Source organism: Rhinoderma darwinii, chromosome 1, assembly GCF_050947455.1.
Source record: "Rhinoderma darwinii isolate aRhiDar2 chromosome 1, aRhiDar2.hap1, whole genome shotgun sequence".
Classification (NCBI taxonomy): domain Eukaryota; kingdom Metazoa; phylum Chordata; class Amphibia; order Anura; family Rhinodermatidae; genus Rhinoderma; species Rhinoderma darwinii.
The window spans coordinates 91,184,258-91,211,319 of NC_134687.1; the positions used below are offsets into that span (position 1 = coordinate 91,184,258).

Here is a 27,062-nt window from a genome sequence, read left to right on the forward strand (position 1 = left end):
AGGTGTAATTCGAGGCGTAAAACGCCCGAATTACGTCTGAAACCACTGCGTGTGAACATACCCTTATCGGCGAGTGCAAAAGAATGGAACGCTACATAATCCAGCAGACGAGTAACATCACATCAGATATGGTTCATCTGTAGTCTGTTAGTTTCTGTCCTCACACTGCCTCCGTCTATTGTAATGCAGAGGACTATTCAACAAAATGGTATTGTGTGATAGATCATAGGCAATGAACGCACGGTCAGCAGTCACCTGTATCACAAAGGGTTACACATTGTAGAAGCCGGCAATCTGTGAGGGCTGCTGCTCAGTCAAAGTCAAGCCCGTCCCTTTATGTAGAGCAGCCGGTAGTTCTCATATCTGATTCAGTCACTAGCAGCAATGACATTGGGGAAACATCCAGCTGAAGCCATGGCACCATACAGAACCTTCTCTATCCTGCTCCTCACCCTCAACCTGGCCGCCACATCCTTAGCAAGCAACAAACTTTTGCTGTTTATGATTGATGGTCTTAGATATGATTATATTAACGAGAAAGAACTTGAAGTCCTTCCTGGCTTTAAGAAATTTGTACAAAGTGGAGTCAAGGTGGATTATATGACCCCAGACTTCCCCAGCCTCTCCTATCCAAACTACTACACTCTCATGACAGGTGAGTGCTGCTTATAGAAGCGATTTTATCCTTGCATTTCCAGTAGACGTTTTTAAATATAATATATATTCTTACCATCACGTGCCCCAACGTAACTGTGATAGACTTCATTAAAGTGAATTTGGGTCCATCATGTTTTGTTGCTATTTGTTTCATAATGGATCCAGCATAGCTGACGTGACTCTGTTACAAATGGAAGCCATGACACTAATGTGAACGAAGTCTTAGGATAAAGATAGGATTTTACATTTTTCTTAATTCCAAGTTGCAGCTTAGTGCGACATAGGACTGAAATATTTTCTATAATGTTTTGTTACAAAGGTTTCTATTTCCCCCTGTCACGAAAGCTTTAAAATTACATCTACCTGTATTTGTGGGTCTGAAAGTTAGGGCTTATTCAGACGAACGTATAATACGTCCGTGCAACACGCGTGATTTTCACGCGCGTCGCACAGACCTATGTTAGCCAATGGGGCCGTTCTGACTGTCAGTGATTTTTCACGCAGCGTATGTCCACTGTGTAAAACTCACGACATGTCCTATATTTGCCCGTTTTTCGCGCATCACGCACCCATTGAAGTCAATGGGTGCGTGAAAACCGCTCACGGCACACAGACGCACTTCCGTGTGCCGCGCGTGATGCGCGCTACAGTAGTTAAAACTATGAATGAAAACAGAAAAGCACCATGTGCTTTTCTGTTTACAAACATAAAAACAGAGTGTCATAATGATGGCGGCTGCGCGAAAATCACGCAGCCACGCATCATATGCTGCTGACACACGGAGCTTTTATGGACCTTTTGCGCGCGCAAAACGCACACGCTCGTGTGAATCTGGCCTTAGAAGTGAAAATGCCACTATAGACACACACCCAATGTGGCGATGTATCTGGTAACACAATGATCGACTTCAAACAATAGAGATCAGGACTATATGACAGCGTTTCTTCCGGTATTTTTAGAGGAGTTTTTTGTTTAGTGTCATTTTGTAAGTTTTTTTTGTGGTGTTTTTTTTTTTTTTTCCCTGTTTTTTTTGTTTTCTATCGAGAAGCCTATGGGAGAAATGCCACACCCAGACCATGCTGCCTTTGGGGAAAAAACCCCATTGACCACAAAATTTACACAAACCAAAATGCACTTGTATGTAGTGCATTTTATATTTCACTGTAGACATTAAGGTAACAGCTGACCGCACTAAAAAACGCATCAAATAATGCCTTTTAAAAATGCCACGAAAAATACACAAAACACAGCAAAACACAGTGGCCCACGTTTACTAATTCGGTCTCATAGTTAGGCCTTTTTCAGATGAGCATAAGGGTATGTTCACACGGCCTATTTACGGACGTAATTCGGGCGTTTTTGCCCCGATTTACGTCTGAAAATAGCGCCTCAATAGCGCTGACAAACATCTGCCCATTGAAAGCAATGGGCAGACGTTTGTCTGTTCACACGAGGCGTATATTTACGCGCCGCTGTCAAATGACGGCGCGTAAATAGACGCCCGCGTAGAAGAAGTGACCTGTCACTTCTTTGGCCGTAATTGGAGCCGCTATTCATTGACTCCAATGAATAGCAGCGCTAATTACGGCCGTAATTGACGCGCCGTTCAAGCGCCTGCACATGCCGGTACGGCTGAAATTACGGGGATGTTTTCAGGCTGAAACATCCCCGTAATTTCAGCCGTTACGGACCCCCGCCGTGTGAACATACCCTTAGGGCACGGCCAGACATGGCGGAGTTTTTCCGCTGCAAACGTTGGTGCAGATTTGGGGCATTTACGCAACGAATCTGCACCAACATTTGCATATTTGACAGGTAATTCAGACGTTGCAGAAAACACAGCGGACTTGCCACAAATTTCAGTTTTTGCTTTGCAAAGGCTGAAATCTGCAGTGACATTCCGCTTCTTCTCCGCAACAGACAGTGCATGCTGCGAGGGGAAAATTCCGCACCGCAGCCTATGGTCCGCAGCAGAGTTTTCCGCAACGTCTGAACTAACTTGCCTAAAAATATATTGAAACAACTCTAAAAAACGGCCACTGGAGAATTCCACTGCGGACGGTCCGCAGCGGAATTCCGCAGCAATTCCGCCACGTCTGGCCGTGCCCTAAGGGTATGTTCACACGGCTTAGCAAAATACGTCTGAAATTACGGAGCTGTTTTCAGCTGAAAACAGCTCCTTATTTTCAGACGTTTTTGTAGCAACTCACGTTTTTCGCGGCATATTTTACGGACGTTATTGGAGATGTTTTTTAATGGAGTCAATGAAAAAAGTCTTTTTTGACAGCGACGTGTAAAATAACACCTCGTGGGAACAGAACACCGTAAAACCCATTGCAAGCAATGGGCAGGTGTTTGTAGGCGTAATGGAGCCATTTTTTCAGCCGTAATTCGAGGTGTAAAACGCCTGAATGACATCTGAAAACAGTGCGTGTGAACATGCCCTTACACTCGTCCGTGTGCTGTGCATGGAAATCACTCACAGCACACGGACCCATTGATTCCAATGGGGCTGTTAACACATGCAGGAGTTTTCACGCAGCGTGTGTCCGTTGCGTGAAACTCACTGCATGCCCTATATTGGTGCGTTTTCACACACCTACGCATCCATTGAAGTCCATGGGTGCGTGAAAACCATGCACAGCACCCGGATGCACAACAGAGTGCTGTGCGGTGATTTGCGCGTCAATTCATTGGAAAAAAAGTGCTTTGCGAGTGCGTGTAAGACACATGCCACTCGCAAAGGTCAGATGCAATAACGTATCGCACACGGACAGATTCCCGCACATTTTTTACGTGCGTAAATCTGTCACGTTCGTGTGAATGTACCCAAAGACAGCGTCAATTTAGAGCAGGCAGGCACAAAACGTGGGCCTAAACGCAGGCAATGTAGTAAATCTGCCCGTGTGTCAATCCACCATGAGAAAAAATATTGCCTTTTACACACGTATTTTGCGTCAGTATTTGTAAGCCAAAACTAGGAGTGGATCCAAAACAAGGAAGAGGTGTAAAACTTCCCATTTACTTTTTCTCTGTGTAGGTTCCACATCTGGTTTTGGCTTCCAAATACTAATGCAAAATACTGACCAAAATACGGCCATGTGAGAGTGACTTGAGCATATATTCAGATGGTGACATTGTTGCTGCGAGACCTAGAATTGTGCAGCAAAAGCCATCTATGATTTTACCACAAATTGCTGCGGTTATGTGGTTTTAATAATCCGTTTTTCTCATCCGTGTTTCTCCTCTGCGAGCACTTCCTGGTTTTACTTTTTTTTTCTATGCATTTCTTTAGCAACTGATGCATGAAACACAGATGTCGATGTCGTCCTTGTTCTGTCTGTTGTCTTCACGCTCAGGACATGTGGTGAGTTTCACATAATGAACACACGGTCCGTGAAAGAACACTGATGTGTAAATAGACCCATTAAATTGCATTGGTCAGTTATTTAAACTGATAAAACACGTACGTAAAGTACACTCGCGTCAATAATGCCTTAGTCCTTATTCACGCGAGTGTTGAATACGTCAGTGTGATGGCCGTTAAAACAACGTTCGTCACGCGGACGCATGTTTTTCAACGGGGCCGTTCACACGGCCGTTGTTTCAATGGACCGTGTGAAGGGTCCGTTGAAAAATAGAACTGTCCTATTATCTTCCATTTTCACGGATCCCTCCATAGGCTCAAGTCTATGGGGATCTGTGAAAACGAGACTAGCACGGGGGCACCTCGGACGTGAAAAACGTGACGTTTTTCACATCCAGGTTACCCCACACTCGTGTGAATCTGGCCTTACACAGAGCTTTTTTTTTTTTCCTCAGATTGGAGTTTTATGTCAGTGAAACAACGTGTTCACTGCTCTTGCCATTACGTGTCGCTTTTGGATGTACTGTTGCCTCTTCTGTAATAAACAGCGGAATTGTTAAACAGCAACACATGTACAGCTCCCTGACTTCTCCTCATCTGTATTGAATTCTGCGAATACATTGTGCTTGTGTAATTGACCCCTTACACCCAAGTTTTCATTCTTTGCATTCCACCAAAAATGTTCTTACTAAAGTTTCTAATCCCATGATGACGACCGTGGAAAAAAGCATTGATATTCTGGATTTATCAGTGAAATTTGGCACAAAATATTGTATTAACCCCTGCTTCTAAATACCATTCATTCTTGGTTTTCCCATCTCTTTAGTGTCTCCGCAGAAAATTCACCTGCCCTCCAGTCTCTCTCTTTCTTTTTATCTGCAGTCCTGAGATGAAACACTATAAGCAGATTTGGTTATTGATAACTAGTAACACACTTCCCATGTTATTTCTTCTGCTTAGAAATTTGCCATCTCTACTTTTATGTTCCTTTTGTACATGAAACTTATTTGACTTCGCTATATCTGTGCCCCTTCTTCCACTCTAATGTGCCCAAACCTGATGTTTGTGTTTCTTTATGAATTGTACTGTCATTCATAGAACTCCGACTTGTCTAAAATTAAATATATTATCAACCCTCCCCCGAGCAAAATTACCCAATATAAAAAAACAAAAAAATACAAACTTTCTACCATGGGTGTTTAAATAGTCACCGCTTTATTTAAATCATATATTTACAACAAGCACAGTAGATCAGGTGAAATACTAGGCAAGTATCAATTGGGGTTTACATATGCTGAGAGATTCCCCCACCCACCTGTTTTACACCTGATTTATAGCAACTGTTTAAATAATCCAGGTGTGGCATGTTAAGCTTGGCATTCTATCAGTAGAGCCAAGACACTTTGAGGGCGCAAACATACACGGAGTAAACACTGCACATTTTCCGCAACCGATTAATTGCAAAAAACCTGCAGCGTATTAAAGTAGCAGCAGTGTGGGTGTAACGCCCATGGACTCGGAACGTCGGGATTACTCGCTCCCGCCCCCCCCCACGACGGCCACAGCCATGGATCGATCCGTGAGCGCTGGTCCGCATCTCCTCCTCAGAAGATGCCAGTGCTCACTTCCGGTTCATTCTGCTGTGTCCCGTAGAGTGCGCGCGCACGCTCGTGCCCGGCCTTAAAGGGACAGCACGCACACACAAAAAGTGAATCATTAATTAGCCCATACCGACCCTGGACTAATAAGGGTATGTGCACACGACCTATTTTCAGACATAATTCAGGCGTTTTACGTCTCGAATTATGCCTGAAAAGACGGCTCCAATACGTCTGCAAACATCTACCCATTGCTTGCAATGGGTCTTACGATGTTCTGTTCGGACGAGGTGTAATTTTACGTGTCACTGTCAAAAGACGGCGCGTAAAATTACGCCCGCGTCAAAGAAGTGCAGGATACTTCTTGGGATGTTTTTGGAGCCGTTTTTCATTAACTCCAATGAAAAACAGCTCCAATTACGTCCGTAATGGACGCCGCAAAAAACTTGAGTACTTGCAGTTACGTCTGAAATTCGGGAGTTGTTTTCACCTGAAAACACCCCCGTAATTTCAGACGTATTTGGCGTTTGCGTGTGAACATACCCTGAAAAGGGCCCTGCCCCTTCCTTCCTTGCCTGAGCGTTGTTGTGTTTACCCGTGTTAGTCTTGCAAATGGTCCCTTAGTATGATCCTGTTCCCGTATCTTGTATCCCGTGCTACCATTGTTCCTGTGCCTTAGAAGTTGGAGTCGTGTTGTGCCTCTGGTCACGCCTGCTTTGTTACACCACGCCTGGTATCATCTGCCACGCGTTGCATCATCTGCAGTCTGAAATACCATCTGTGCCTAGCCACTGCGACTGTCTGGACTATTCAGGTATTCAGGAGAACGCCTATATGCCAAGCTGGAGAAATGCATGTTTGAGAGAGATTCTCTACCCTTCCTGGGCTACATCATCTCGGATCAAGGCCTCAAGATAGATCCTGAGATGGTAAAGTCCGTCCTGGAATGGCCACGCCCTCAAGGCTTAAGGTCCATACAGCGCTTTCTGGGATTCGTCAACTTCTACTGGCAGTTCATCCCAAACTTCTCTTTACTGACAGCGCCCATCTCTACCCTCACCAAAAAGAGAATGAACGCCAAAGTGTGGACTCCAGAGGCAGAATCTGCATTTAATAGCCTAAAGAGTGCCTTCACGTCAACCTCAACCCTCCATCATCCTGATGTGTCTCGACCGTTTTCGTTGGAGGTGGACGCCTCCTCTGTTGGTGCAGGCGCACTTCTGTTGCAGAGAGGTCCCAAAGGCAAGGCAGTGGTATGTGGCTATTATTCTAAACGTTTCTCTTCCGAAGAGCGCAACTGCTCTATTGGGGATCGGGAGTTACTGCCCATAAAATTGGCTCTAGAGGAGTGGAGACATCTACTGGAGGGCGCAGCTCATCCCATGCTGATATTTACCGACTACAAGAACCTCACCTATCTCCAGTTGGCCCAACGGCTGTGGTCACTGTTCTTTCAAAACAGATAAAAACAAGGGGACATATATAAAAAAACACTGTTCTTTGCCCGGTTCCAGTTTGAGCTCCACTACCGCCCTGCCGACAAAAATGTGAGGGCCAATGCCTTGTCCAGGTCATTCGAAACAGAGGACACCATGGAGTCCTCTGCAAGTTAGAGACCCCCTGCAAGTTAGAGAAATCCCTCCGGGGAGGACTTTTGTACACCTGGCAGACAGAGGAAGAATTCTTTGCTGGGGACACAGTGCTAAACTGCCAGGTCATGCGGTTGCCCGTAAAGCCGGAGACCTGATTGCTCGTCATTTCTGTTGGCCCACGTGGCCCAAAGACATTATGGACTTTGTCTAGTCCTGCACGGTGTTCGCGGCTAACAAAGTTGCTCACTCCAAGCCTGCTTCAGCCACTGCCTGTGCCCAATGCTCCCTGGCAGCATATAGCAATGGACTTTGTCACAGACCTGCCTCCCTCTGCTGGATGCAGTACGGTCTGGGTTGTGGTGGACCGATTCTCAAAAAATTGCTCATTTTGTTCTGCTGACAAGCCTACCGTCTGCTCCTCTTCATCCAACATATCTTCCGCCTGCATGGCTTACCTCTGCATATCGTGTTTGATCAGGGGGTTCAGTTCACCTCAAAGTTCTGGGGAGCCCTCTATAAACTCCTCGATGTAAAGTTGGACTTTTCCTCAGCCTACCATCCCCAGTCCAATGGTCAAGTCGAGAGAATCAATAAGCTCATGGAGAACTATATATGACACTTCATCTCCAGGCAGCATGATGACTGGGTACAGCTTCTTCCTTGGGCCGAGTTCTCTTATAACAACCACACAAGCGAGTCCACTGCTGCCACCCCATTCATCATCGTTTACGGCCAAATAACACAAATTCCTCTCCCGGTGTCAGTTACATCCCATGTGTCTGCAGCTGACTCTGCATTCACGGACTTCTTACAGATCTGGCAGCAAACCCGATTCTGCTGGTGGTCAACTGCATCAAACGAAAGGCAGACACAATGAGAAGAGAGACTCCTCGGTTTCTTCCAGGTAGCAAGGTCTTGCTGTCTTCTAGGAATATGTGGCTGAGTGTTCTTCTGACCCTTCGAGATCCTACAGCAGATCAACCCTGTCTCCTACAAGCTTCGGCTGCCTCCCACCCTCAAGATCCCCAACTCCTTTCATGTCTTCCTCCTGAAGCCTGTGGTCCTGAACCGCTACACCAAGACTCCTAGTCGTGCAGTTGCCTCCAGCGGTTCATCAGATACATTCGAGGTTAAGGAGATCTTGGACACCAAAAACGTAGGAGGAAGAACTCTTTATTTGGTGGATTGGAGGGGGTTTGGCCCAGAAGAGAGGTCCTGGGAGCCAGAGGAGAACCTCATTGCTCCTACCCTCATGAAGATGTTTCTCTCTCGCTCTGGCCCCAAGAAGCGTGAGGGCGTAAGAGCGGGGATACTGTAACCACCATGGCCACGGACCGTCGGGATTACTCACCCCCAACGGCTGCAGCCGTGGATCCATGAGCGTTGGTCAACATCTCCTCCTCAGGAGATGCCAGAGCTCACTTTCGCTTCATCCTGCTGTGTCCAGTAGGGAAGTGAATCATTAGTTAGCCCATACTCCCCCTGGACTATAAGAAGGGCCCTGCCCCTTCCTTCATTGCCTGAACGTTGTTGTGTTAGTCTTGCAAATGGTCTCTTAGTGTTATCCTGTTCCCAGTGTTCCTGTACCTGCTACCTGTATCCCATTCTACAATTGTTCCTGTGCTTTAGAAGTGGAGTCAGATTGTGCCTCTGGTCACGCCTGCTGTGTTACACCATGCCTGTTGTCACCTGCCACGCTTTGCATCATCTGCCGTCTAAAGTATCATCTGTGCCTAGCCACTGCGACTGTCTGGACTATTCAGGTACCCCCTGTGCTGGACTTTGTATTATTGGATGCTCTGTTGTTTGGCCAGCTGCCTCCCCGGCCTACTCGGTCCACATACCCACAGATCGTGACAGTGGGTGAGATTTCAACAAATGTCATCCCCACACAGCGGAAAAAAGCTGCCAAAAAACGCACATAAGTTGACGTGCGGTTTCCTCAACCACGGCATGTCAATTAATGCTGTTCTTCTGTTGCCTGTTTTCCCATTCCATACTTACCCAGAGTTCCCTGCTTCTTCTCTGGTCCGGTCTCCTGGGATGACGTTTCATCCCATGTGACCACTGCAGCCAATCACAGCGCGCAGAGAAGAGAGAGGTGGTAAGTATGAAGTTGTTTCTTCTTCCATTTTTCCGGCGCTGCTTTACGCAGCAGAAAAATGCACTGTGTAATTTTTTTTTTTTTTTTAAAATTTATTTAAAAAAAAAATAACAATTCTGACTGCATTCCCTGTGGTGTTCAGGGCAGATACGCTGCGCAGATTGGTGCAGCGTATCTGCCCTGAACGCGCTGTGTGTGTTCGTATTCTAAGGGATTGGTCCTGCCAAAAATTCTTCCTCAACGTTCTTTTATTTTTCTAGGACGTTACAAGGCTTATAACTTTTAGCAGCAATTTCTCCCATTTTTATTAACTTTTTATTTTTTTGTCCCACTAGGGGACTTGAAGGCCTGAAACCCTGATTGCTATTCTAATACACTGCACTACATACGCAGTGAAGTGTATTAGAGCTGTCAGTTATTCACTGACTGCAAGCCTGAGGCGGGTCCTCATAGGCTTCCGTACAAGGCAGACACCGAGGTTATTATTAGGCCTCCGGTTGCCATACCAACCATCGGCACACCAGCGATTGCGCCGCTGGGGTGCCGGTCGGGTAAAAACCCCTCAGATGCTGCCTCTCTATTGAGCGCAGCATCTGAGGGGTTAATCGAACACCAGCTCAGGTCCTGGCCATTAGAGGAGGGTGTCAGCTGTAATATAGAGCTAACATCTGGCGGTGATGGTGCGGGGTCCGCTTCTGAGCCAGCACCATTAGGGTATGTTCACACGAGGGCGTCCGTAACGGCTGAAATTACGGGGATGTTTCAGCCTGAAAACATCCCCGTAATTTCAGCCGTACCGGCATGTGCAGGCGCTTGAACGCCGCGTCAATTACGGACGTAATTGGCGCTGCTATTCATTGGAGTCAATGAATAACGGCTCTAATTACGGCCAAAGAAGTGACAGGTCACTTCTTTGACGCGGGCGTCTATTTACGCGCCGTCATTTGACAGCGGCACGTAAATTACACCTCGTGTGAACAGACAAACGTCTGCCCATTGCTTTCAATGGGCAGATGTTTGTCAGCGCTATTGAGGCGCTATTTTCGGACGTAATTCGGGGCAAAAACGCCCGAATTACGTCCGTAAATAGGCCGTGTGAACATACCCTTACCGTGACGTAACTGTACTGTGGTTTGCGGGAGCCCCCGGCAGATGTCGGGAAGGGGTTAAGATAAGCAGGGGCAATAAAACTGAAGTTATAGGGGTGATGACTTAGGAGTTACAGGATCTGAAGTCAGTCTGATGGGAGATCTGGTGTGTCCATGAATTGGCTCATAAATCCAGGTCAATGACTGGAATTTTATGATCAGCTTGAATTCCCAAATTTTTCTGTCTCTGTCATTCTTAAAATGACCCTTCAGAATTAGGACTTTTAAATCTGCCAAACTGTAGTCTGGTCCAGAGATGTTTTTTCCCACGGGTGTATCCACCTCCTGTTTTATTGTAGGTCTATGTAGATTCATTCTAGATTGTAGTTTTTCTTTAGTTTCTCTAATGTAGACTCCTTTACTGATGCACCTTGTACACAGTATCATGTACACTACATTGGAGGATGTACAGGAGAACGTGGCACTGATTTTATAGTCCTGTTGGGTGTTTGGTATGTGGATGGTGTTTGATGACAAGATGTTGGTACAGGTCTTGCATTTTCTACTGTTGCATGGAAAAGTGCCAGTCTCTGAAGGTGACGAGAGGGCTCTTCTGACTAGGAGATTCCTTAGGTTGGGTGGCTGTTTGTATGCAAGGAAACATGAATCCGGGAATATTTCATTCAGTTTATTGTCTTTGTTAAATATAGGTTGGAGATCAGCAGCAATTTGGGGGTCGTATATGACCACTAGGGGCACCCTGCTTTTGTCTTCCTTCTCTTTGTACTCCAGAAGAATTCTTGTTGCTCTGTAGATCTGATCATCTACAATCCGTGGATGGTATCCCTGCTGTTGGAATGTATTTCTCAGTGATAGCAGGTGTTGTTTTCTGTCTTCACTGTCTGAGCAGATCCGTATGTACCGCAGAGTCTGGCTGTAGATGATAGATTTCTTTGTGTCTTGGATGAAAGCTGTCCCATCTCAGATATGCTGGACAGCCTGTAGGTTTATGGTAGATTGTGGTTTGCATGGTATTGTTCAGGAAATGTATTTGAGATGTTGAGTAGTTGAGGGTGAGTCTGATAGTAGGATGGAACTTGTTAAAGTTTTTTTTTATGGAAGGAAAGCAGTTCATGTTAAGAGCCTGTCCAGATCATCAGAAGGTCATCAATATACCGGAAATATGCTAGAGGTTTAGTTGCACAGGTTGATAAAACTCATCATCTAGTTGCCCATGAACAGATTCGTACATTGTGGTGACATTCTGCTACTCATAGCACTTCCCATACACTGCAGATATATATCTTTATCACAATTATTTTTCATTTGACAGAGTACGAACCTGATGAGTTGTAGGGCTGACTATGTCGCTAGATTGTTCTTCTGAAGAAAGTGTTGGCATGCGCCTTTGCCATCCTCATGGGGGACATTAGAATACATAGACTCCACATCCATAGTTGCCACTATTGTTCCCTCTGGTAGTGGACCTAGAGCTGAAAGTTTTGTAAAGGATGTCTGTGGTGTCCTGGACATAACTGTGTGTGTGCCTCACCAAGGGCTTTAGAAGATTTTCCACCCAGCGAGAAATATTGTCAAAGTCCCAACACCTGAAATGTTTGGTCTCCCTGGATTGCCTTCTTTGTGTATTTTAGGTAACATGTAGAAAGTACCTATTCTGGGATTGTCTGGCATTTGGTCCAGTACACTGTCGGACACAGCGTTGAAACTTCTGATGATCTGGACAAGTTCCTCTGTGTATTGTTTGGTGGGGTCTCCTTTAAGCAGGGTGTAGTAATTTTTTGTCTGAGAGTTGTCTGTGTGCCCCCTGGATGTATTCAGGATTACTACAGCCCCCCCCCCCTGCTCCTTTATCAGCTGGCTTAATGATGACATCTTTGGAGGATTTTATTGATTTTGTGGCGTTTCTTTCCTCCGTGCTGAGATTGTGTGTTACTTTGTGCTGTTAGTCCAAGATCTCAGATTTAACTTTTTTTTCTGATACAGTCTATGTAGTAATGCAGAGTTTGAGTGTATCCGGGTTGTGGGGGTCCAGTTTTTCATTTTTCTTGATGTTTCTTTTTCCATCCCAGCTTGTAATGTCATATCTGTTTTGTTCAAAATAATTATTTTAGCCGCAATCTGCGGAAGTATTCCTTCACGTCACTGCAAAACTGAGCCCTGTATACACTGTACAAACCAATAATACTGTTAAATTCTGTACATCGATAATGTTGCTATATACCCCGTACAAACCAATAAAGCCGCGATACAGTGTGACGCATAATGCTGCTATATCCTGTACACGTTAATAATTCTGCCATATACTGTTCACATAAATGTCGCCATATACCTTAGATATTAATAATGTCACTATACAGTAAATCAATAATATAACCATATAAAGATTTCAAGTAATACAAAAATAAATTGCTAAAAAAAATACAATAACATAATAGCAAAATTAAAATGTATAGCTTTATTATGATTTATGCTTATTATGTTAAGAATTATGATTACAAAAATCATACATGCACCTATGTATATTTGTGTGTATATTATTATTACACACTTGGGGCACATTCAGACGTGGTGAAATTGCTGTGGAATTCCGCTGCGGACAGTCCGCAGTGGAAATCCTTAGCAGACAGTTTGTCCATTGGGTTCCACAGGGCCGGCTCCAGGTTTAGGGGGGCCCTTGGGCGACAGAGCCTTAATGGGCCTCTTTGCGATGCAACTCGAGCAGCCACGGTATAAAGGCACAAACTAGACAGTGAATATGAAAACATTTTATAGGATATACTTAGATACAGGGCCCCAGCAGTAAGTATCCTTGTACTAACATATGTTCATCCCCCCCCAAAAATGTGTGTGTGTGTGTGTGTAATTGCTTTGCTTTATGTGTTACTAATTTTTTTGTGTGTTTTAGGTTTTTTACAGGTCCGGCTGTTGGACTACTTCGGATTCGAGGACTACTTCGATGACGGCTTTTTTTATTCTCAATAAAATGTCCTTGTATTTTTTAAACTTTATTACTACCACCTTAGTAATGGCCGCTGGCTGATTGACAACATCCATTACTAAGGTGGGGCTTAGTGTTAGCCGGTGCAGAGGCTATCGCTAATCCCCATTATTACCCCAGTACCCACCACCACCAAGGGTGCCGGGAAGAGCAGAGTATGATCCAGCACCCGACCATCTGTAGTGATGGTCGGGCACTGGGGCGCCCGCAGGCTGGTATTATTATGCTGGGAAAGGCAAGAAACAGTGGCCCTTCCCACCCTGGTAATGCTGCCTGCCGTTGCTGTGTTGTATCTGGCTGGTTATGAAAAATGGGAGGTAGTTTTTTCCATTTAAAAAAAAAAAAACATGACTTGGGGTCCCCCCCATTTTTCATAACCAGCCAGACACAACACAGCAGCAGCAGCATTACCAGGGTGGGACGGGCCACTGTTTCTGGCCTTTCCCAGCCTAATAATACCAGACTGCGGCCGCCCCAGTGGCCGACCGTCGCTACAGATGGTCGTCTACTGGATTGTACCCGGCTCTTCTCGGCACCCCTGGTGGTGGCCTCTGCAACGGCTAACACTATGCCCTGACTCAGTAATGGACACTGTCAATCAGCCAGTGGCCATTACTGAAGCGGTAATAATAAAAGTTTAAAAGAAAATACAAGGACAGAGAAAAAAAATATTTTATAGAAATAAAAAGAAAAACACATAACCCTCATTAACCATTTTATTGAAAATTAAAAAAGCCATCATCGAAGTAGTCCTTGAATTCAGCGACCAAACCTGTAAAAAACACAAAAAAAACCTGAGCAACACATGTGGTAGGCTTAGATACAGGGCCAATGTGTGATACTGTCTGTTAGACCATGTATCTAAGCCTACCACATAGCAGGCTTAGATACAGGGCCCCAGCAGACAGTAATCTTCTACTGTATAAGATTACTGTTTTCTGGGGCCCTGCATCTGAGGCCGGATTCACACGAGCGTGTGCGTTTTGCGCACGCAAAAAACGCTGCGTTTTGAGCCCGCAAAAGATACATGACAGCTCCGTGTGTCAGCTAGCTCCGATCCCTGCCATTAACCCCTTCGATGCAGCGATCGAAAGCTATCGCTGGATCTTAGTGGTTGCTAGCAGATCACCAGCCCTGACGGGCAATCAGGTCTGGCGAGTGCTGCTATGGCAACAGGAGATACAATGGCCTCTTGCTCTGCCATTGTGGAAGCCGTTTAGGCCCCGCTGGGAGGCGAAGCCTAATCGGCTTGCTGTCAGTGAATAACTGACCGATCTAATACATTGCGCTAAATACGTAGTGCAATGTATTAGAAAAAAAAAATCGGACAGTTGGACCTCCAAGTCCCTTAGTGGGACTTGAAAAAAAGTGAAAAAAATAAAATTTTGAAAACCTAATAAGTTTCAAGTAATAAAATAAAACACAACCACCCTGTTCCCTTATCAAGTCCTTTATTATTGAAAAAAAAAATAATAAACCATACGTATTTGGTATCGCCACGACCATAACGGCCTGAGATATAAAAATATTATATTATTTATTGCACGCGGTGAACAGCGTAAAAAAACCTGTATAAAACTATACCAGAGTTTCTGTTTTTTGGTCACTTTGCCCTACAAATATTGGAATAAAAAGTGATCAAAAAAATGCACGTATCCAAAAATGGTGCCTATAAAAACTATAGCTCGTCCCGCAAACAGCAAGCCCTCATACAGCTCCGTCGACAAAAAAGTTAAAATGTTATGGTTCCCACAACTTGGCGACAGAAAAAATACATTCTTTTTACAAAAGTAATTTTATTGTGCGAAACGTTGTAAACCATATAAAAAGTGCTATAAATTAGGTATCGCCGGAATCGGACTGACCGGCAGAATAAAGGTAACATGTAATTTATAACGCGTGATGAACGCTGTATAAAAAGAACTAAAAAAACTATGCCAGAATAGCGTTTTTTTGGTTACCTGGCCTCCCAAAAAATAGGCTAAAAGGTGATAAAAAATTTGCATGTACCCCAAAATGGTACCAATAATAACTACAGCTCGTCCCGCTAAAAAAAGCCCTCATACCACTACGTCTATGAAAAAATAAAATTAGTTAAGGCTTCCATAAGTCAGGAAATAAAAAATATGCAGTTGTGCAGCCCGAGGGGAACATTTCTTCTGTTTTCAAGAGGCGATTTATCAAGGCCCTAAAATTAGGGAACCAGGAAGTGGAGGGCCCAAACCTATCCGCTGGAAGCGACGGTGCCCGTATTATACCAAGACAACACTTTCCCAGCAAAATTCCCAAAACTGAAAAGGTGCGGAGTGTGGACCAAAAGGGGCATAAGAAAGGACGCCATATATCAGTCTGACACCGGCCTGTGCAGAAAGGATTGTGTCACAGCGTAACACACATCTATGGATCAATTTATTGTTTACCCCATTAATATACCACCTGACTATGCCCCTGATATACTCTGCCCAGCTTACATGTACCCCCACATTATAAATGGAAACACCAGCAATAGTCAAACAAAAGTACTACCAAGCAAAATCCGCCCTCCAAAAGCCAAATGGTGCTCCCTCCCCTCTGAACCCTACAGCTTGCCCAAACAGCAGTTTCCTTCCACATATATGACATCACCATACCCAGGAGAACCCTTTTAACAATTTTTGGGGTGTGTGTCTCCAGTGGCATAAGCTGGGCACTACATATTTGCCACTGAAATGGCATATCTAGGGAAAAATATAAATTTTTAATTTGCACCATCCACAGCGCATTCATTTATGGAAAAGACCTGTGGGGTCAAGAGGCTCACTACACCCTTAATAAATGCCTTGAGGGGTGCAGTTTCCAAATGGGGTAACTTTTCAGGTGTTTCTTTTTTATTATTTCACATCAGAGCCTCTCCAATTTTGAACCAATACTTTGTAAATCGCCAAATTAGGCCTCAATTTTACATGGTACTCTTTCACTCTTGAGCCTGGTCGAATGTCCAGGCAAAAGATTAGGGTTACATGTAGGGTGTTTCTAAAACCGGGAAACACAGCATAATAATTAGAGAGCGGTCTTGTTATAGTGGCACAAGCTGGGCACCACATATTGGCATATCTATGGAAAAAAATCCCATTTTCACTCCAACATCGAGTGCACACTAATTTCTACAAAACACCTGCGGGGTTAACATGCTCACTACACCCCTAGGTGAATGCATTGAGGGGTGTAGTTTCCAAAATGTGGTCACTTCTGGGTGTTTCCCACTGTTTTGGTCCCACAGGCGCCCAGAAACCAATCCAGCAAAATCTGCACTCCAAATGGCGCTCCTTCCCTTCTGGGGTGTGCCCAAACAGCAGTTTATGACCACATATGGGGTTTTGCGGTACTCGGGAGAAATTGCTTTATAAATGTTGGGGTTCTTTTTGTCCTTTTTTTGTTGAGAAAAAGAAAAATTTTGAGCTAAAGCTACGTCTTATTGAAGAAAAAGGATTGTTTTTATTTTCACTGCCCAATTCTAATAAATTCTATGAAACACCTGTGGGGTCAAAATGCTCACTACACCCCTAGATGAATTCCTTAAGGGGTGTAGTTTCCTAAATGGAGTCCCTTTTTGGGCGTTTTGATTGTTTTGTTCCCTCAGGGGCTTTGCAAATGCGACATGGCCCCCGCAAACCATTCCTGCTAAATGTGATCTCCAAAAGCCAAATAGCGCTCTTTCACTTCTAAGCCCTGCCGTGTGTCCAAATAGGCGTTTATGATCATATGTGGGGTATTGTTTTACTCGGGAGAAATTGCTTTACAAATATTATGCTTTTTCTCCTTCAGTCCTTGTGGAAATGAGAAAAAATTAGCTAAACCTACATTTTCAGTGCCTACTTTCAATAATTTCTGCAAAAAACCTGTGGGGTCAAAATGCTCACTATACCCCAGATAATTTCCTTAATGGGTGTAGTTTCCAAAATGGGGTCACTTGTGGGGGGCTTCCACTGTTTTATCCCCTCAGGGGCTTTGAAAATGTGACATGGCCTCCGCAAACCATTCCTGCTAAATTTGAGCTCAAAAAGCCAAATGGCGCTCCATCCCTTTTAAGCCCTGCCGTGTGTCCAAACAGCCGTTTATGACCACATGTGGGGTAATGTTTTACTCGGGAGAAATTTGCTTTACAAATTTTACCGTGCTTTTTCTCCTTTAGTCTTTCTGGAAATGAGAAAAAACTAGCTAAACCTACATTTTCTTTGAAAATTTTCACGGCCTAATTCCAATAATTTCTGTAAAAAACCTGTGCGATCAAAATGCTCACTATATCCCTAGATAATTTCCTTGAGGTGTGTAGTTTACCAAATTGGGACACTTTTGGGGGATTTCCACTGTTTTGGCCCCACAAGGCCTCTTCAAACCTGACATGGTGCCTAAAATATATTCTAATAACAATAAGGCCCCAAAATCCCCTAGGTGCTCCTTTGCTACTGAGGCCTGTGTTTCAGTCCGTTAGCGCACTAGGGCCACATGTGGGATATATCTAAAAACTGCAGAATCTGGGCAATAAATATTGAGTTGCATTTTTCTGGTAAAACTTTGTGTTACAAAAAAAATGGATTAAAAATGAATTTCTGCGGGAGCGTGGCCTGGATGTGAATGGAGGAAGCCACATAGTTGCTGAGCTCCTGGATTTGAAAGCCTAAACCGGCTCAACTAAACCGCAACAACTTCTTGGATTTGGGCAACAGGGATATAACACTGTTCCTGAAGTAAGGATCCTGTCTAACCCTGTGTCGGGGTGTTGGTGGAGAGCGGAACTCACCTGTGGCTGTTCCCGTTGGCGACTGTATCTTCTCTGCTCGTTCCAGCGACAGCGGCGGTGAGGCTTTCAAGACCAGCCCTGTGACAGCGGAGAGGACGGTGAGAGGTGCTGGGAGTCTCGCGGTTACCTGCCGGGGGCTACGTGGAGGGGGAGAGTTGAGCGGAGGAGTGATACTCACTGGCGCCATCCTTATTCCTCGGTCGGCCAACTTATGCCTGGCGCCATCCGGCTTGAACACGTGGCGAAGGAGGTAAGGTCTTCCGGATCATTGCCTGCGACACAACGAGCAGACGGTGAGGGATGCTGTGAAGCTATCGGGTATATGCCGGCAGCTACATGTGGTGGAGGGCCCCTGGGAGATTGCAGCACTCACTTCCTCTGGCTTCATCTCACTGACTCTGGTGGCCATCTTCTGTGGGGGTCTTCCCTGCTTGAACACGTGGCAGCGGCAGGGAGACTATTTGGTTCGGTCCTAGTGTCAGGAAGAGGGGACGGTGAGCCTCGTTGTACCTCAAGCATATAGCCATTGGCATAACTTACTATTAGGACTACGTGGGATTGCACTGCTAGTTTACTAAAGCACCACTACATTCCTATGGTTACATATTGAAGAAGATTCTCAGGTCAGTGAGCAGTGGTTGTACCTGTATTGAGTGCAAGCTCAGAAATCTGTGGTAGCGACATTACAGTTTTATATGGACATACTGCCTGTTTGGTCAATTTAAAAGCACACTGTACATTGTAATCATCTGTCTACATTTCATCTGCTTTACATTGAGAGAATGGGAGGCACATCCAAACGAAATACTAAAGCCAAACCGGCTAAACTTACTGAGTTTTTCAATCCTTCCTCTTTTCAACAATCTGGTGTGAAAAAACACATACCTTTTTACTCCATCTTTACCTTCTCCTTCTTCCAGGGCGGAATCTGTGGATACTGACATACATGATGAGATGGACTTTCAACCGGTCTCTGAACCCACTATTAAAAGGCTTTTGGATTCATTGAGAGAATCACTCCAAACAGATATACGACAAGTTATAGGACATCTGAGAACAGATAGTCAAGCTATTGCTTCCAGAACAGATCATATGGAGCATAAGATGGAAGAATTTGTTAAATCTCACAATATGCTCATTGATGCTAATTCGACCTTAGAGGAGGAGGTGTCGAGACTTTCCAGTAAAGTTTTGGATCCAGAAGAAAGATCCCGCAGAAACAATGTCCGCATCAGGGGATCACTCCGGATCTTCTGCCTCAATACCTTACAGATATGATGGCCATTGTTCTGCCACAAAAAAACACTCAAGAGCTTCTAATTGATAGAATTTTTCGCATACCTAAACCCAAACACATTGCTGCACATCTTCCTCGCGATACGATTCCACGCATACATTTCTTTCATGTGAAAGACAAATTTTTGAGATGTCTGAAATCTTCTCCTGACCTCCCAGAAAGATTTAAAGAAATTGCTCTATACCCGGATCTTTCAGCAGCAACCATGTTACGACACAAGGAGTTTGCTTCTTCGACAAAAATCCTAAGGGATAATGCTATTTTATACAAGTGGGGATTTCCGGTGAAACTCATCATTCCAAATAAAGGAAAACAACATGTTTGTCTCACTCCAGCAGCAGTGAAAGAGCTTTTTCATTCTTGGAATCTGTTGTCGTCATCTTCACGGAGTCCTACCCGCCCTACCAGCATCAGACCGGAGATTGTTGCCCCATTATGGTCCGATAACGGAGGGAGATCCAAACGAAGGTTGCCCGTCTAATGGTTTACGCATCAGAGATAATACGTTCTCGTCAAGGCTTTCGTTATGCATCCGGGACGTTCTCCATTCCTTCTCCTGTTCCGGTAACTTTTACTTTACAGGAAAGCCGAACTTGTGTCTCCATGCTCTTTTCCCTGAAAGAGGGAATATCCTGTTTGGTAATTTTGATGTATTACTTATGGTTTTTGTTACTTTGTTTTGTTTTTTTCTTTTTTATTGTGTGCTGTATCATATCTAATGGTATTTCTCTCATAAATCCTGATTGGTCTTAAGCTACTTTCCATTAATGCCCATGGTCTGGATTCCCCTTTCCGGAGAGCGCTGGTGTGGAAAGAAGCTCTCCAGTCTTCCTGTGATATTTTATGTGTACAGGAATCTCACTTAACCACGAGAGAGTGTAAGTTACTTAGGCACAGAAAGTTTCCTCATATGTATTATGCGTCTAGCGATGTAAAAAAATGCTGGGGTAATTATTGCTGTGAAAGAAACTATTGCGTTTAAATGTCTTCAATCCTATTCCGACCCTCAGGGCAGATTTATAATTTTGGTGTGTGAACTAGATAATATTGTTTATACTTTGGTTTCACTGTATGCTCCTAATGTTCAAAAAATAGCTTTTATTAAGAAAGTGATCTCAAAAGCCAAATTGTATCAAAAAGGGGGTTAATAAGGTGTGGAGACTTTAATGTAGTGGTAAATAAGGATATGGACCGCTCGGATGGAAGTAATAGATTAACTCCGGAATTAAATTCATTGATAGGGGAGGAAGAACTACATGACGTTTGGCGTTATCAACACGCCTCAGAAAGAGACTACACGTTTTATTCTTCGCCACACAAATTGTATTCTAGGATTTACTTATTTTTGGTTGATAGGCAGGTTCTTTTAAATTCTCGTTCATCTAACATCGGATTAATTACTTGGTCAGATCATGCCCCAAATGACCTCCTAATTTCGGATCAATATACCTCACTTCCTAAATCTCCCTGGCGCCTAAATAGTTTCCTATTAAATTCTCCAACACTCTTGTCATCTATAGGACAAGCTTTGGAGGAGTTTTTTTTACATTAACTCTCCTACTGCTTCATCTCCCGAGCTTCTTGGTGTACACATAAGGCCTTTGTTAGAGGTTTGTTTCTTCAGGCCGCAGCTAGGGCTAAAAGAGATAGGACTAAGGAATTTGATACCCTTATTGGCAATATACAATCTTTGGAATCTCGGATGAAATTGAATCCTTCAGAGTCCGTGAGGGATGAATTAAGAACTACTAGAGAAAAATTGCGTGTACATCAGCTTTTCATGTATGAAAAAACTCTGAAAAAGCTAAAATGGAACTTCTATGTTCAGGGAGATAGACCAAGTAAAATACTGGCTAAACGAGTAAAACAACATATAGCGAAATCAAAAATTGCTTGGTTAAAGTCAGATGGGTCAAGAGTTTACGATCCTCAGGATATTTCTGACGCCTTTGCGGATTATTATAGCTCTTTATATAATCTCATCAAATGATATTCAAATCCCTGCGGTGTCTAGAGAAATTGTTAATGCCTTTTTGGCGAAGGTGAAACTTCCTACATTGTCTGAGTTGCAGCTTAGTCAGTTAAATGCTCCTATTTCTGTTGATGAAATAAGATAATTACTTCTTCAGGTGAAACACAATAAGTCTCCCGGCCCTGACGGCCTACCGAATGAATATTATAGCTCATTTGCAGAAATTCTCTTACCCTACTTGAAAACTATGTTTGAGGAATTTGCGGCCAATCCCAAACCTCCTCCAGAAATGTCAAAGGCCATTATTTTCACTCTTCCTAAACCTGGGAAGACTTCAGACTCCTATTTTAAATTGTGACATAAAATTATATGCTACACTCCTGGCGAATAGGTTGAATAATTGTTTGCCTTCCTTGACAGCGTTGGATCAGGTGGGGTTTGTAAAGGGACGTCAAGCCAGCGACAGAACTCGTAGAATCTTAGATCTGATCCAAATAGCAGGAGAGTCCACCAATGCGTCTCTTTTTATTTCCCTGGAGGCCGAAAAGGCATTTGATCGAGTAAACTGGCAATATTTGGAAGGTACGTTAGATACATTTGGTTTTAATTCCTTTATTAAAAAGGCCATTCTTTCTCTATATTCTACACCGTCGGCTAGGGTCCTTTCTTCTGGACTTTTGTCCAGAGATATATCAATTACTAATGGGACTAGACAGGGCTGCCCTTTATCCCCCTTGATTTTTACTTTTATGTATGGAACCCTTTGCAGAAATGATCCGTAGTTCCAATAGCATTTCAAGCATTAAGGTAGGAACGGGAGATCTCAAAATAGGATTATATGCGTGAAAAAGGACTCAAGATATATAATATAACTATATATATATATATATATATATATATATATATATATATATATAATGAATACTCACTACACACTCACGTGTGTAAAAGGGCTGGTATAATAGCTGGGTTTCACCTACTTGGTCGCCCACAGGGTTATGCCTAGTTCCCCTACCTTTTCCTTATACTAACGTCTACTTGCTTTGCTTTGCTTCTACGGAATAAGACAGTACAATAAATACAATTGTATAGTAAATAAAGGGTAATATTTATTACTAACAATAATCACACTTACATATAAAATACACCAAACTAAACACAGAACACAGTAACTGATCACAGTATAGTATCAGTATACCCCAATACATATAACACGTTAATATATACTGAGTATACTCACACTATACGTAGTACAGTATAAACACGGTATCCTATGTTATGCCTCCACCCACATACCTAAACATACATATGAATATAGTTACGCTACAATACAATACACGCTCACTATTTCTGTCCCACTCCCTCCTAATATAACTTTCCCTATACACTAAGGGTTCAGCAATGGGTTAACAAGGGGAATGGGTTGCTGTGTAGCAGGTAAATGGTGGGAAAGGGTTAAACAGGTAAAGCAGGGAAGTGGAGTCTTTTGGTAGCAGGAAATAAGAGAAAGAACTTTGGGACTGTTTGTCCTTTTAAACCCCCCCCCCCCCCCCCGTGCACATCTGTGTGACCTCACAGGCTCATGCACGTGAAAGGGAGGGGGCCTGGGCCTCATGGAATTCCATTATCTAGTAGGGGGATGGAAGGGCAGTTGGAACTTCCTGCTTCCTGGATTAGTTCATTGTTTGTTTTACATCCCCCAGGGTGTCTGATTAGATGACACCTTTCTGGAGGGACAAAAATAAATAAATATATATATATATATATTATATACTACATGTACATAGATATAAATATATAAAACACTTCCCTTTACAATGCGGATGATGTCATTTTAACCTGTACCTCTCCTCTTGTGTCTTTGAAGGAAGTAATGTCCATTATTTTGTTGTATTCGGCAGTATCCTACTATAAATGGAATATTTCCAAATTGTTAGCTATTAATATAGATTCCCTACTTAAAAGTTCCCTGTCAGAGTTTCAAATGACTTGGGCTACGTCAGGACTTCCATACGTAGGTATAAATCTATTCTCTTCGATCTCTCAAATATTAAATAACAACTATTTGGATCTTATTGAGGGATTGAGGTCGGAATGTATGCGATTGAATACATTTCAGTTGTCATGGATTGTTAGAATTAATTTGGTCAAAATGTTGTTACTTCCTAGATATTTGTACAATTGTAGAACTATTCCCTTGCTTGTACCTGGTCCTCTTGCTTCACAAATTCAAAAATTGTTTCTTAACTTTATCTAGAATGGCAAAAGAGCGAGAGTAGTTAAAAATGTATTATTTTGTAAAGTTAAAACGGGAGGATTGGGGGGGTTCCAGACGTGGTTGCCTACAATGTAGCTGCTATTATGGATCAATTGCGTTCGTTATGGAGTTCTCCATCCACTAATTTATGGGCCCGGTTAGAAGGAGAGGAGTTCTCCAAGTCGTCCTTAAAAATCCATATGGCTGCATCCTATGTACGTGCCAGCTTACCCATGGTGACATTGCAAACCACTTATGACTCACTGAAGGTGTGGAAAACGTATATATGCAAAAAACATTGGGTACATTTAAGTCTTGACCAGATTCCGATTTCAGGCCGTGCCATTTTTTGTCCCAAATGTGGCTCTGCTTCGTTGGAAGATGGCGGGTATGATGAGTCTTTCTGATTTTTTTTTACGGAGACATTATGCGGTCATTTGAGAATTTAGTATCCAGGTTTAATATTCCCCGTGGCTTATTTTACCAATATCTTCAACTCAGACACTTGCTACAATCTATAGAGTTCCCTGCTCGGCCACTTCATCTGTCGTCATTCCATAAGTTTCTTTTTCAGTGGCAGGGGTATGATAAAGGACTCTCTTGCAGCTATGATCTTCTTCTGAATAGCAGTGTTGCAAGGAAGTCTTCTAATGTGTTTGAAGTGGGAAAATGAGTTGGGGGAGAAGTTTTCCGCTGAGAATTGGGTGAAAGCTTCGGGGTGGATTCTGCGTCATTCTACAGGGTGGGCCATTTATATGGATACACCTAAATAAAATGGGAATGGTTGGTGATATTAACTTCCTGTTTGTGGCACATTAGTATATGGGAGGGGGGAAACTTTTCAAGCTGGGTGTTGACCATGGCGGCCATTTTGAAGTCGGCCATTTTATACCCAACTTTAGTTTTTTCAATGGGAAGAGGGTCATGTGACACATCAAACTCATCGAGAATTTCACAAGAAAAACAATGGTGTGCTTGGTTTTAACGTTACTTTATTCTTTCATGAGTTATTTACAAGTTTCTGACCACTTATAAAATGTGTTCAAAGTGCTGCCCATTGTGTTGGATTGTCAATGCAACCCTCTTCTCCGACTCTTCACACACTGATAGCAACACCGCAGTAGAAATGCTAGCACAGGCTTCCAGTATCCGTAGTTTCAGTTGATGCACATCTCGTATCTTCACAGCATAGACAATTGCCTTCAGATGACCCCAAAGATAAAAGTCTAAGGGGGTCAGATCGGGAGGCATTTCTTCTGCGGTGTTGCTATCAGTGTGTGAAGAGTGGGAGAAGAGGGTTGCATTGACAATCCAACACAATGGGCAGCACTTTGAACACATTTGGTGGTTTAAGTGGCTTGTGAACTAAGTGGAGTTCTAAAACCGGAGTTGAAAAGAGGAGTTGAAGCCCCAGTAAGTACTCTTCTTTTTCTTTGACAATTGTTCGCTGTTTTGGTGTAACTTGGATAATGGATAGCAAGATTGGAGGTTTTCTTCAGTGCACAGTTTGTCATATGTATACACGACTGGAGCCGGAGTTCCAGGGTGAATATCTCTGTGGCAGATGTGAGCATGTTGTTCACCTGGAAGCTCGTATTAGAGATCTGGAGGAGCAGAATGCAACACTGAGGAGGATAGACAATTTTGAGCGGAGCTTGCTGCTCACAGAGCATGCAGTTAGTGGGTTAGAACTGGAGGGTGAAGACATGGGTGAGCAGGATCAGGTAAGTAGCTGGGTTAATGTAGTTAGGGGCAGTAGAAAGGGGTCAAAGACAAGGAAGGCCGATCCGGTTTCTGGCATTCCAAGCAAAATTGCCAGGTTGGGTGATGATGCGAGGGTGTCAGTCTCAGAAAAGGCAGCCCTAGTGGATACTGATCTCCCTAACAGCCGGGAGAACAGCCCAGCTAGTAGTCGGCGGGATGGTAATGCAGGCAAGCCAAGACAATTGATAGTTGTAGGGGATTCTATAATCAGGAAGACGGATAGAATAATTTGTCGCCAAGACCGCCTCAACCGAATGGTTTGCTGTCTCCCTGGTGCCAGGGTTCGGCATGTGGTGGAACGGGTGGACAAATTGCTGGGAGGGGCTGGTGATGATCCAGCTGTCGTGGTCCATGTCGGTACCAACGACAGAATAAATGGTAGGTGGAGGAGCCTTAAGAATAATTTTAAAGAACTAGGCTACAAGCTGAAGGGAAGGACCTCCAAGGTTGTATTCTCAGGAATACTGCCTGTGCCATGCGCATCACAGGAAAGACAGCGGGAGCTTAGGGAGTTAAATGCATGGCTGAAGTCTTGGTGTAGAGGAGAAGGATTTGGGTTCCTAGAGCACTGGGCTGACTTTTCATTGGGGTACAAACTGTATTCTGCAGATGATTTGCACCTAAATGGAAGGGGGTCCGCTGTGCTGGGGGAGAGAATTCTAGCTGGGGTGGCGGAGTATTTAAACTAGGGCTGAGGAGGGAGGTCAATGTAGAAAAAAAAAGGGGTAGCCAGGTTAGAGAGGGGTCAGACTATATTGGTGGGGGGAGAAACAGAATGTGGGGAGAGGACTAGACAACAAGATAAGGAGATCCTTTCGTTGCAAAACATCAGTGTAAATAAAAAGGACCGATTAATGTCAAATCACATTTCTGATAATAAAAGTGAAAAACTGACAGGCAAGTTAAAGTGTATGTTCACAAATGCCAGAAGTCTAGCAAGCAAAATGGGGGAGCTGGAGGCCTTGATACTGGAAGAAAATATAGATATAGTTGGTGTTGCTGAAACATGGCTGGACTCTTCACATGACTGGGCTGTAAATCTACAGGGTTTTACACTTTTTCGTAAAGACAGGACAAATAGGAAAGGTGGTGGTGTATGTCTGTATGTGAGAAGTGATATGAAGGCGAGTGTGAAAGAGACAATAGTGGGTGAAGACTGTGAGGAGGTTGAAACCTTGTGGGTGGAACTAGAAAAAGAGGTAAACACTGAAAAAATTACTTTTGGTGTAATCTATAGACCCCCCAATATAACTGAGGAGATGGAAGGTCAGCTATATAAACAGATGGAGCGGGCTGCACAGGCGGGTACTGTAGTGATAATGGGAGATTTTAATTTCCGGGATATTAATTGGTGTCATGGTTCGGCTTCAACTGCAAAGGGGAGACATTTCCTCAACCTGTTGCAGGAAAATTTTATGGGCCAGTTTGTGGAAAACCCGACTAGAGGTGAAGCTCTGTTGGATCTGGTCATTTCTAATAATGCAGATCTTGTTGGGAATGTCAATGTTCGTGAAAACCTCGGTAACAGTGATCATAATATAGTTACATTTTACCTATACTGTAAAAA

At 43.7% G+C, this 27,062-nt stretch overlaps 1 protein-coding gene across 1 annotated transcript in view; it reads left to right on the forward strand.

Moving 5' to 3' along the window:
• The first annotated feature begins 414 nt into the window (after window positions 1-414).
• ENPP6 (ectonucleotide pyrophosphatase/phosphodiesterase 6) overlaps window positions 415-27,062 on the forward strand; it is an 80,131-nt gene continuing 53,483 nt past the window's right edge. The window contains exon 1 of the mRNA XM_075849645.1: window positions 415-655. Within this exon, the coding sequence (XP_075705760.1) occupies window positions 415-655 (241 nt within the window). The remainder of the gene's footprint in view (window positions 656-27,062) is intronic.